The 12,588-nt window shown below is 46.5% G+C and overlaps 4 protein-coding genes across 4 annotated transcripts; 2 read left to right on the forward strand and 2 right to left on the reverse strand.

The window, feature by feature from the left end:
* Positions 1-267: 267 nt before the first annotated feature.
* On the forward strand, positions 268-1,553 carry kin28 (TFIIH complex serine/threonine-protein kinase subunit KIN28; the record flags this gene model as incomplete). Its single annotated transcript, XM_043306390.1, has 2 exons — positions 268-460; positions 532-1,553. 2 exons carry the CDS (start codon positions 268-270, stop codon positions 1,551-1,553), a joined length of 1,215 nt encoding a protein of 404 aa, XP_043162325.1.
* A 2,849-nt stretch (positions 1,554-4,402) lies between these two features.
* Asppvi_010548 (putative kinesin family protein (KipA)) lies at positions 4,403-7,343 on the forward strand (the record flags this gene model as incomplete). The annotated part of the gene is made up of 2 exons (XM_043306391.1): positions 4,403-5,180; positions 5,251-7,343. The coding sequence occupies 2 exons, from the start codon at positions 4,403-4,405 to the stop codon at positions 7,341-7,343; spliced, it is 2,871 nt and encodes a 956-aa protein (XP_043162326.1).
* Positions 7,344-8,436: 1,093 nt separating this feature from the next.
* On the reverse strand, positions 8,437-9,875 carry Asppvi_010549 (diacylglycerol acyltransferase type 2A; the record flags this gene model as incomplete). The annotated part of the gene is made up of 2 exons (XM_043306392.1): positions 8,437-9,466; positions 9,571-9,875. 2 exons carry the CDS (start codon positions 9,873-9,875, stop codon positions 8,437-8,439), a joined length of 1,335 nt encoding a protein of 444 aa, XP_043162327.1.
* A 1,027-nt stretch (positions 9,876-10,902) lies between these two features.
* Positions 10,903-11,907, reverse strand: pxr1 (telomerase inhibitor/ribosome biogenesis protein PXR1; the record flags this gene model as incomplete). The annotated part of the gene is made up of 2 exons (XM_043306393.1): positions 10,903-11,830; positions 11,885-11,907. The coding sequence occupies 2 exons, from the start codon at positions 11,905-11,907 to the stop codon at positions 10,903-10,905; spliced, it is 951 nt and encodes a 316-aa protein (XP_043162328.1).
* Between the last annotated feature and the right edge of the window lie 681 nt (positions 11,908-12,588).

The following is a 12,588-nucleotide window of genomic DNA, read 5'->3' on the forward strand; positions in this document are numbered from 1 at the left end:
AAATTTATGGATCCCCAACTTTTACAGTGATCGTCGGGATCAATAATAGTCCGAACTCGCAACTACCAATGGCGTCTTAGTACGCCATATCTTCAGTCAATTATCCTTTCGAGGATTCTGTCAAACGATTTCCTCATGAATACATCTCGGCTTCTCATCTGTAGGCTTTGTATTGCTTTCAAAGTCTTGATGTCCTAGGTTCAAAGCCATCTCTCTTCACAATTCGTTTGTGAAGACTACGAAATCCAACCAGAAGAGATTCGAGCGATGGCACTTTCACCTTCAATTTCCCAGTCACCGTCAGCTACAGCATCATCTTCAAGTGCAGCAATTAAATTGCGGGGTTTTTCTACCCAAAAATCAGACAATGAAGAGCGAGGCGCACCTACATTACAATCAGATATTGACCGTGAACTCACAGAGCTCTTAAATGAAGACATTCAGCACAAATATGTCAAGGGTACGGTACCAGTTTCTCTATCCTTTTACCCATTTTCTTTTTCGGCTTTCTTCACTAACATATATATATAGACAAGAAGCTGGGTGAGGGTACCTATGCCGTCGTATATCTTGGGCATCTTCGCGACGACCCCTCGTCATTTGTGGCGATCAAGAAAATCAAAGTCAATACTGAGTACAAGGACGGTCTTCCTATGGATGCCATTCGCGAAGTGAAATATCTACAAGAGTTATCGCATCCCAATATAATAGCTCTCCACGATGTATTCTCTTCTAAAGACCAAAATCTCAATCTGGTTTTGGAATATTTACCACGTGGCGATCTGGAGATGCTCATTAAGGATGAAAATATCCACTACGGTGTTGCAGATGTGAAGGCTTGGATGGGAATGCTTGCTAGAGGTGTTTGGTTTTGCCACGAAAACTTTGTGCTACATCGAGACATCAAACCCAACAATCTTCTCATTGCCAGTGATGGTGAGGTCAAGCTGGCGGATTTCGGCTTGGCTAGATCATTTGCAGATCCCTATTTAAATATGACACATCAGGTCATAACCCGTTGGTATCGACCGCCCGAACTGCTTTATGGTGCCCGGCAGTACTCTGGGGCCGTTGATGTGTGGTCCATGGGGATGGTATTTGCTGAACTCCTTCTGAGAGTTCCGTTTGTTGCCGGAAATTCGGACATTGATCAAATCTCGAAAATATGTGAAGCATTCGGCACGCCTTCCGAAGAGAATTGGCCGGGAGTCAGTACGTTGCCCAATTATATCCCCTCGGATAGGCAAAGCACTGTTCCACTACAGGGTCGTGATTTCTTCTTACGGCAATTCCCCACGGCAGGTCCAGTGGGTGCAGATCTACTTATGTCGATGTGCACGTTGGATCCAAGGAAGCGGAGCACGGCTTACCAAATTCTACAGCACGGCTGGTGGTCGACCGAGCCAAGGCCGACGGCTAAGGAGGATCTTCCTCGTAAATCGGGTGGAAGTAAGAAAATGGGTGACGATCTCTCAAGGCGGGGTGGCGAGCTGGACGACGGTCCATTCAAGAATGCCGCTCGACAGCTAGATTTCATGACCGTCAGGCGTTAAATATAGTGGACTCTATATCTGATGCTCAACGTCCGAAATGGCACCGAGCCCGCCCTTTCAAGCTCTCATTCCAGAGCGATGTCTACGTATTGACGACCTTTGTCTCATTCACGGCTAAACCCCGGTGTTTGATTCATTTGAGTTCGAGAGAACATCACCACTGTGCCTGAGCAGATTTGCAGACCATGAATCCTGCCCTCCTTGGAAGTCTTTGGCAGTTAAAGACGGCTGAGCCGCTACAGTCTTTCAATAAAGGGATTACCTACCTTGTGCACGATAAATCTCAAATACGTCGAACTTGATATCGCACCGGAGCTCATCGAGAGACATTTCCTGTGGCTGTTGAGGTACTCCAAGGTGGTGAGAGACACTCGCCGTCCTTGAAGTGCGGTAGGGTCAGGGTACGCCCTACCTTTCTAGCAGACTCAAGTAGCAGTTAGTACGCATTGACTCGATACGATATATAGGAAACAGGTATCTGACCCTTTGTGGATACTTTGGAAATGATATATTTCTCGCAATTCTCCAGACGGGCAGTTGATCCTCTAACATGGATTGTTTGGTGTTTCACGCACAACTTCTGGTGTTGTATTGATGAATGTAGAGTGTAATGTTGCATCAAGCTTTTCAAGCCTTCAGTCAGAGAGTATGGACTTTTAGGAATGGTATGGAGCCAATAATGTTGACTATCTCTAGAAGGCTTCGAGAGTAGACTGGTTACAAGAACGAACCTCATGAACTTTACCACAACTTTCTATCATGCGGGTCGATATGTCACTTTTAGTGTTAGTTACGTATATTGCGTCGAATAACTAAGTGACGATATCAGCTTTCAGAGCATAGAGGGCCTTGCGTAGAGGGCCTTGCGTCGAGGTAATGAGTTATTAGGTCATCTAATCTTAACATAGAAGTCAGCACTGGATGACTTCTATGTAGGCATTTAATGTAAGACAGATAATCCTATCGATATACCTTATGTTTCCATGTATTTATAAGGTGCTCGTTGGGCTAAGGCAGGTATCAGGTACTCAAGGTGCCCATAATGCTATATTATTACATAAGTACTTAGTAGCACTAGGAAACACTATCAACCAGATTCGAGGCTGGAAAAAATAACACGGGAATCAGGACATAATCAAGCATATGCGTATCTGAATGATCTTTTCCCTGTGTACCTAGGTCATCTTACTGTAAGGTAGCTTCAACCCTTGGAAGGTTACTTCTGTACAATGATAAAGTTAAGTTATATCTTGGTATGGAGTGCCTGTCCAGGAGGGAACCTACCTACCTTAAGGCAAGGTGGGTATGTAGGTTCCTTAGTATCTAGACTCACTCGTAGATGTCCTTAGGTACGGAAAATACGGGGACGTATTTTACCCCTGTGGACTGGTATCTAGTGCTTATCAAGCATCGTACCTTAACCTAACTAAGGTACAGTTAATAACCTAAAGCACCATATCCACCCGAGGTACCCCTCAACTTCAGGTACCATATTTTGGTCTGTTTACTCTGTGATGGTCTGTTTTGGCTCTAATCAAGATGCTGACCACTTTATTGTGAAGACCGCTGAACAGCTGGTCTATGACAGGGTCACTATAAAGCACTCGCGCATATTGACAGCAACTTCAGGTCTTGGATATCTTGACAGAAAAACTCTTCACCATCCTTTATAGGGATAAAACAAGTACCGAGTACCAAGTACTCATCAAATAAACTCCGCCAACACAATAATCACCTGTAATAATACAGACAGCATAATAAGCAGAATAAATTATATATTGCGTGCTAATCCGTGGGATAGAAGTATAATCATTGTAACTTCATCGTAGATTAGCACTCAATACCAGTTTGTGATTCATTTCATTTAAGCTAAACACGACTGTGAATTATTCATGTCGTTGATAGGTAGGAGTTGGGAAAAACTGATTTCTCCCTGTCCTTCCTTAGACAATATGGAAGGGGAGATTCAGTCCCGCTCTCCCTTTACTCCGTCCGTGTCTACCAGACTAGGCGCGACTAAGAAAATCGAGCTAAAAGGATGGAGGACGACGGCCCTGACCATCTTCAGTCCAACACCTGGCTCTTCTACGCTTATTTACAGTGCTATTCATCCTAGCCGTCGTCTCTGCCTGTAAATTCTCTTGCGCTCGCTCATCGATATTACCCGAGATCATTTCTCGCTGCCTCCATTGGTATTACCCAGAAACGCTACAAGAAAACGCTCCGAGCAGTTGCTTGGAGTGAGTCAATTGGACCATAACAACATCGAAGAGCCACATAGGCCCCATTGTTTGGTTCTGGCTGCTGGAGGCTTCAGATTCAACCTCTATTGAATGCGCCAGCAAGCTCCAGATCTTGTATCATCTCAAGTACTCGAGGTGGTTTACTGGTCTACAAAGCGAATAGGAGACAGTCGTCATATTACTGTAAGTTCTCTGGCTTCAGCTTGTATGTATATTTCTCTCTCTATCTATGCATTTTTTTTCTCTGTTCCTCCGACATGGCCTTCTACGAACAGTGTCAGCGCCAGTGGGGCTTGTCTTGCTTTGATCTAGTTTGTAAAAAGCATGCTCGCATTTCTGATCAATTCATCCGAGGCATAAACCGGGACCCTCCTGTTTTGTCGCCATAATGATGCTCCATATACTCCGTACCCGACCTCCTATCTGACTTTTGCCAGCTCATCTGATAGCCTAGTTTCTAGGCCTGCATATCGGCTTCTCAAGCTCGCGCACCTTCATTTCCCCCCATGACCATGCCACTTCTAATCTGAACCCCTTCTGAAGTCGGTCCATTATCACGACAGTGCAACAAACAAACACGAAAGACCTCAAATATATAAACGCTCTATGTCCACCATACCAGAACCGTCCCGACCGGCCGCAAGTCCTCCGGCAGGTGCTCTGCCGCCGCTGCCAGCTGCGAAAGTCAGAAAGAGCTTGCCCGTATCAACGGAAATACAGAGGGCGTCATCTCCCTCACATTCAACTTCCAAATTGCGCACGCCCTCCAGCCCTAGATCGAATTTTCACAGGTCCCCGTTATCAAGTTCAATTTCTAACCAAGGCAGCCTGAGGTCAGCGTCGGGAGGTCGGAGTCCGGCCAGTCCTGAGAAGTCGCTTCGCAGGACGATAAGCATCGCGGCCTTTCCCCAACCTCCAAAAGTCAATGGCCGTTCTTCTGTGGCTTCCGCAATCTCCGGATCTAATAATATTCCGCTTGGCAGCGCGAGAGTCAAGAGTGGTTCCAGGTTAAGTTCAGGAACTACCAGCAGTTATCGAAGTTCAAGACCCCCTTCCCTATTGAACGGACATGGGGAGGGCAGAAATGGCACTGTCTCAGACTCACGAGAACAAGAAGCCTCTCCTACACAGAGCAGAAGCTCGTCAGCCCAAGGATCGTACTCAACAAGTGCGACCACGTGTGAAGATCCGGATGATGCTACAGGGATCGCCAAGGCAAATTCGAAAAACAAGCAAGTGAAAGGAAATGTGATCGTCAGCGTCCGTGTACGTCCCAATCTGACCGGGACAGATGGTTCGGCTTCTGACGGCGATTGGGTTGTTGACGGTCGACGCGGCCTAATCTCCTATAAAGGAAAGGAAGGCGGAGTCGACTATTTATATGGTGCGCACACCTAGATCAAGACCTTTCTAACGATTCGCATGGCTGATTGATCAATCTACTTTTACAACAGACAATGTCTTTCCGCCGCACGAGCACAATGCCAGAGTCTACGACGCCGCGGCCAAGCGCCTTGTGAGAAGGGTTATGGAAGGGTATCACGGAACGGTCTTTGCCTATGGCATGACCGGGACTGGAAAGACCTTCTCTATGCAAGGGACAGCAACTTCTCCAGGTGTTATACCATTAGCAATAACGGATATCTTCTCTTTCATCCGAGAGACACCTCACCGGGAATTTCTGCTTCGCGTCAGCTATCTGGAGATCTACAATGAAAAGATTCATGACCTCCTTTCTACGTCGGGGTCTACTGGGCTTGCGGGTTCTCAGCAGGAGGAGATCAAACTCCGCGAAGACAGCAAACGAGGTGTGTATGCGACTCCGTTGAAGGAAGAGATTGTGCAGAGTCCTACACAACTCCTGCGTGTAATTGCCAGAGGTGATCTTGCACGGAGAACGGGCAGCACGCAGTTCAATGCTCGTAGTTCGAGAAGTCATGCGGTCGTCCAGATTGTTGTGGAGAGCAGAGAACGAGCGCCAACAAGCAACCCATCCCAAGAACGGCGCTCCGGCATGGCCCCAGGGGGAGTCAGGGTGTCGACCCTTAGCTTGATCGATTTGGCTGGGTCTGAGCGCGCTGCAGAGGATAAAGAGCGTCGGACGGAAGGTGCTCATATAAATAAAAGCTTACTCACATTAGGCACGATTATCGCAAAGCTCTCGGAGAACAAGGATAAGGGCGGAACCCCAGCTGATCGCGAGGGCAGACATCTTCCGTATCGTGATAGCAAGCTTACACGGCTGCTACAACCGGCTCTCTCAGGGAATTCTCTCGTGAGCATCCTCTGTACAATTCAGATTGATGGGTCTGGCAGCTCAGCAACAGCGGGCTCACTCTCGAATGAGACTCTAAACACGCTGAAATTCGCTGCCCGTGCCAAGAACAGCATCGTCAGTCACGCTAAGAGGGCAGAGGAAGCCTTCGGCAGTGGCGGGGGCGATGCGGGCAGCCGAGTTCTTCTGGAGCGCTACCGCATGGAGATTCAAACACTACGCAGTCAGCTTGAAAGTCAGGCAAAGGATCAAGCTGAGAAGGAGTTAAAACTGGAAGAGCAACAATTGGAGAAGGAGGCAAAGGTGCGCCACGAGGAGCAAATGCTTGAAATGCAACTAGCTCGAACAGCGCTGAAAGAACGTATTGAACATCTCAATCGTCTGATCCTTTGCTCCAAATCAACTGGAGTCAATAGTCATAACGGCATAGCCGCCTTCGGGCGTCTTTCTAGGATGTCTACTACTGACTCCATTTCTCGGTCTCTGCGGTCGTCTGTGAGTCAATCAACATTGGGCGCATGCGGATTTTCATCCGCACGGCCTGTTTCCTTCCTGTCCACCAACAGCACTGAAGTGTTGGCGAACTTGCCGTATCAGAATGCACCTCTTGAACACGAAGAGGACGAAATTATAGGGGAGTTTGCAGACGGAAGAGCAAGCGCCCAGAGACAGATTGCTGCTCTACAAGCTGATCTTAACGATAAGAATCGATATATCTCAACCCTAGAGAGACGCCTACTGCAAGCCCGTCGCTCAAGTCACTCTCGGATATCTATGGGTGTGAAGGCAGTAAATGCTCCCTCAGAAGAGCCGGACTTCAGGGCTTTGCTCCGTGAGAAGGATATGGAAATCAACGAACTCCGCTTGCAGCTGGATGATAAGGATCGAATGCTTGCAGCACTTCGGTCTGCCGCACGACATTGGGATCTCGCACATGTTACAACAGACCCATGCGCTGCGGACCCCAAAATCAAGCGTACGTCTTTGAATAGCAATGGCGGTATTATGCCGTCGTATGGTCGTGCAGCTGGTTCCCTTTCGTCGCCCGAATCTTATGAGAAAGGGCCAGATGGAAAGAGCATGGACGAAGTCTCGCGCATACTCGATGAAATGATACAGGATAGAATGGAGAGCGGTCATTTAGTGAAGGGATCTCGTGGGAGTGTTCGTGTTGCTGATGAAAAGCAACGAACGCTTGAACCAGCAGCAGGTATCCCTGCATTAAACACGGCGAGCACAATTTCAGAAAGAGATGGGACAGATGTCATGTGAATGAGAGATTCAGTCACCCAAATCACAAGTCGTCCTTCTGTCCCAACTGGCTTCCCTTCGCCCCCGCCCAAATTCCCTATCTCCCGCTATCCACAATCTCCCCCGAATATTCCGAGTTACCTTCATACTGAGTCTGTTCCTCCCTATTTGTTCATGGCCATGACTACTGGTGTGAGCTGCCAGATTTGGCCTTATGGCTTGGTGTTTCAAAGGTGGACTTGATGGAATCAGGAGGCTACCATCCACTGGTGAGTGGAGTCTTGATTTCGCTGCATATTTAGATACCCATGCATGATCTTTTCCCTTGAACTCAGCTTAATGAGATGTTTATGTTTAAATTGAATCAACTAATCTAGCTTCACTTTGCGTGATGAGGCAAATTTCACACCTCCTATTTATATTTAAGAATCATAAATGTAACCAAGGGCATGCATGGTGTATGGAGGAAATCTGTTGGAGGGGTTGGTAGAATGTAAGATCGATCTTGATATAGTGATGCAAGAATTGAGGATTATTGGCGATCATTCAAACACTTCATTCATCAGAGGCAACCAGGCATCTCAGCATGAGGACTGCCTCTGAACCAGAGCATAGGTGGAGAATTTCTATCCATTTGTTCTAATATTTCTGGACATGAAAAGCTCCAGAGCACCAACCCACCTTATCTGGGATTGGATCTACCTCCGGCAATGAAGACGCCGGATTGCCAGCAGGAACAACGCCGCTACGAGGGATACCTCCGACCGAATTGATGGGAAGCATCCATCATCTAGGTGTTGTCCCAGACGAAGTTCGTAGGCATACATACACCACGACATGTTCTCAACACAACGGAAGCTGATTTCTGACCTAAAGTGTCAAGCCATTAGGTCGAAGGTAATCGATCGATAGGCTCAAACAATATTACCCCACAGGCCTCTTTCCTGGGATCACTTCCAGTATGCTTGCTTGCGGGCATAGACCCCGTAACATCAACTTCATGGTTCGACTAACGGCGGGATATTATTCAGGCTTGCCGGGAAGCCTCTCTTTTTTCGTTCTTTGTCCCTTGTTTTATTACAAGAGTGCATCAAAAGATGAAATCGAGGCCACTTCATGCAACTATCTCAATTTCAGAGATTCGGTCCTTTGCAAAGACATCTTTGTATTGCTCCCACAACCGTCGAAGCTCTCGTATATACTTGTCATGAAGGTCATCAATGTACGATTCGTCGATCTTGTCTCTGTCACGCTGTTGAACGACTTGAATAGGCCGGCCAACGACGATATTTAATGGGCGTCGATAAGGCATCAATCCCACGTCATAATTGAAAACCCCACGAGCATGAAAGAGCGGGATCGTGAACCCCATCGTATGCTTAATGAGCATTTGAAACTTGTGTATAACGGGATGTTGGTCTGATCGCACCTGCTCATAGAGATCATTTTCGCCGAAAGCAAGTACTGGGACGAGATCAGCACCGGTGCGAATTGCTAGCTTTATGAATCCTTTGCGGCATTTTAAAACAAGGCGCAGAGAGTGAGGTAAAGCGTCCAGAGACTCGCGAGCCCCACCAATGACAATTGTAATCGCGCGGCCCATGCCTTCCCCGTCAGCACCACCTTTAGAGAGTAGGTTTTCACAAGACTCCCGGGAAACACTGGCGAGTCCCATAGCAAGAGCGTATTCTCTGTAGAACGGAATTCGAAAATTCGAATCTAGGGTAAGCAACGTGTTTGTGATGCCCGGAAACAACCTCGAAAATCCGAGTGCTTCAGTAGCAAATGCCGCAAATGCACCGTGAGAAATTATGCCGTGAGGGTGGTAGCCGAATATGTATTTGCGTGTTGGAAGTAGCGCTTCAGAGCGATGCAAGCAAGCAGGAAAATAAGAGGCATAAAGTGACCATATCGGAAGCGAACGCATGAAATCGCTACGCCCACTCAACGTTCCAGACGTTGCAGATGATGAAAAAAGTGAAATATAAACCAGATATGGGAGTAGCAGAGGCCAGAATACGGGTATGGCACAAGCGAAGAAGAAAAATGTCAAGAATATTGCGATTGTCAAAGTGTGGCATAAGACCACGAACGTCTGCATACGTCTTTCGAGACCGATATTCAAGGGAGCCCAATGAATGCCCCTAAACATTATCAGTCATCAATTTCAGTGACCCTCGATCCTACATATACACCAAACTGCGCACATCTGCAGAGAGAAAAATGGATTCGAAGAACCAGCACTTACCGACTCCTGGATGAATGCCTTCGCAGTTCTGAATAGCCTGGCCGTGACTGAGAATGATCGAGCGAGGCTAGTATCGCTGGGGTGTCAATCCGTTTTATCGGAGAATAGAAACCCGCAGCTGACAATCCAGTGTTGTTTGCTACAGTATCCCGAGATTTATTATTCCTTTGCACATGATTCACACGCGAGGTATTCTGCTCGGTCTGGGTTTCTGTGCTCAAACTGATTTCTCCCGAGGAGGACTGAAGCACCGACTCAGGCTGCTGCTGCAAGCTTCCTGCTTGTATATTTTCTTGGTCTGGCATTATTGATCAGGAGAAGTGGAAACAACACCGAGTGCAAAAGATAGGCAGGAATCTACTCTGAGGTAGACTGAACGACTCGATGTCGGGGATCTTCAGCAAGGGTAATTCTGCCGCCTAATCTCAAGGCCTAGCTGAGCGGAAAATTGGTATCAATTTGTATCCCACTTCGGCAAACGCACAGTCGTTTCCTATTCTAAGATGATCAGAGAATCGATCACTCAGCAGAGCGGCATTGGGAACTTCGATCTAACGCAGTTCGCGGTGCGCAGTGGGATCCCGTATGAGTGATATGACGTTCGAAGGCGGGTCTTCAGTTCTGCATCAAGAGGATTAACTATTGAGCGGGTGTACTCTGTATTTATCCATTCATATCAATATCAATTCAGTACTTTACTGATAGTACCTTGGGACTGGAAGTTGAGAGCGTAAGGCTATGTTCGTATCTCTGGTACCTGCCAACAATTTATGTGGACACACTCCAAGGTACTTAGTTGGGGGAAAGTGGGGATCTAGAATGGCTGTCTCTGAATCTATCAACCCCACGATCAGACGACTTTCAAAATTCGAATGTTAAAACATAAATACCTTCTCTGCTACTATCCTGCTTAAATGGTGGACTTATGTTTCTTTCAGCGAAGTGTATTGCGAATAAGTCTTTTGAGACATCTAGATCTTCAGGCCCGGGCTCCGATCATTCATCTGAATAACTCAAAGTGTATAGGAAATCAATACTTGGTATAGCGGCGGCTTGGCCTGCAAAGCCGCGACATCAAGTAAAGAAATGATTTAGAAGGCACCTGAAGGTAATTACTCATACATCGTGACCAAGAGCGACGCAAGTGAATAAAGTATATCATCAACCTATCGGGCCAATGCTGATTTGGGATCTGTAAGTTATCAGGAATACAAGATAATATTCTTTCAAAATGTTGATATGATTCTTTAAGCGCGGGTGTCTAGGTAGGGTGACATGGGCCAACCTGCGAATATTTATTATTTATGTTTTGATCATGAATATCTGTGCCAGTTAGCCTCTGTGCAACATGGAAAGGGATTGATAATAGGAAAGGATAATAAATACTTCATTAAGAGATTTATCGTCCATGAGGGCTTTCTTCTTTTGTTCAATATGTCGGCTTCGAAAGATCCGTCTTCCCATAGGTTGGCGTTCCCTCGATGTTGATGGACTGTTCGAGGCTACCGCACATGTACCTTTATCGTTTGCGACCGCTAGAACGACTTTTGTAGACGATATGTCCGCTGTTTCCGCGTCGAGCCCGTCACAGTCACTAATTTTCCTTTTCTTTTGCCTCTTCTCTTGTTTCTTTTCGCGGGATTTTCTGGAACTCATGTCCAGCTCCTTCCCCTTCTTCTTCTTCTTCTTCTTCTTCTTCTTCTCCTCATCCTCCTTGGTCGTGGCACAATCTTCCTGTTGTGAATCGCTATCCATGGGCTCCATCTTAAACAAGCCATTTTCACTTTCAGGGGAAGAGGTTTTCCGTGGGAAATCAGCGCGAAGATTCTGAGAAGTCGGGGAAGCGGTAGCATTATCCTTCTCCTGCACAAGAAGTCCACCACTTATGAATCTGACGGTCTGCCACTTCGTTGCAGCATATCGAGCCAATTTAGCATCATTCCGCTTTTGCTGCTCCGCTTCAAGTTGTGTATCAGATTTACCATTGAGCCGGCCGAGTAATCCTTTGAATGCGTCCAGGCCAGTGGGCTCATCCAAAAGGTCCCTCTTTGGCCGAGCTCCCAGGCCTAATGTATCATCCTTCAAGACAACTCTTATATGTGATGCGCTAGCGGTAGTGAATAGATCAGAGTGAGTGGCATTCCGGGCGCCGAGGAAGCTACCGGGAGTCCAGCCCTGGGCTTTGAGAATCCTGTGTCCAAAACCATCCGTTGATCGTGACCAAGAGGTGTTGTTGGGATCATGCGAGATTTTGGTTTTCCTGCATATTTTGGTCAGTGACTCTTATCGCAGTGACATTCTTTGGAAAATTTACTTGCGAGGCGCTGCCAGGCCCATTTGCGGTAGGAGCGAAGAGAATTTTTGAGCGGAGATAAGAGAAAATGGCGAGATAGTGTCGATCTGACTGAAACTTGAAGTTTAAACCAAAATACTGCTATTTGAAGTATTATTCTGGGACCAGGGAGAAAAGTGAAAAGAAATAAAACACGATCGAGAGAGGGAGAGAGAGAGAGGGTTGTAACGTAAAGCAGGAGTGCGGCAAGGGTATCTAACGAGTAGCGGTTGTATGCATCTTTGCCTTTTGGACTTAACAGAGAGCGGGAGAAAAAAGTATTTTCTCTGACTCGGGTACATATTAAATTATGCTTATTTCCTGAACACCCTCTTCGATACGCCTGATACCTATGTACCTATGTACTCCTACAAATGGATGCTCTGCATCTAAGATACCTTTATACTATGTATCTGTTATCTGTGTAGTAATAATAATAATAATAATAATAATATTACAGTAGATAACACTCACGACCATAATATAGGGTATGAGTATGAGTCTCTTCTTAGGGCCTTGGCGATGGCCTAATTGTTCCAAAATCCCAATGACATTCGATATTCATCATAACACCCAACATACTGAAAAATATATTATTCTCAAATACTGATATTGACTCTTTTACCTAACTAATACCCAAGCATTATAATGTGCAGTTAATCGCTTTAAGTCACTGAATCAGTTCC

The sequence above is a fragment of the Aspergillus pseudoviridinutans genome, assembly GCF_018340605.1.
Source record: "Aspergillus pseudoviridinutans IFM 55266 DNA, scaffold_8, whole genome shotgun sequence".
In the NCBI taxonomy this organism is placed as follows: Eukaryota; Fungi; Ascomycota; class Eurotiomycetes; order Eurotiales; family Aspergillaceae; genus Aspergillus; species Aspergillus pseudoviridinutans.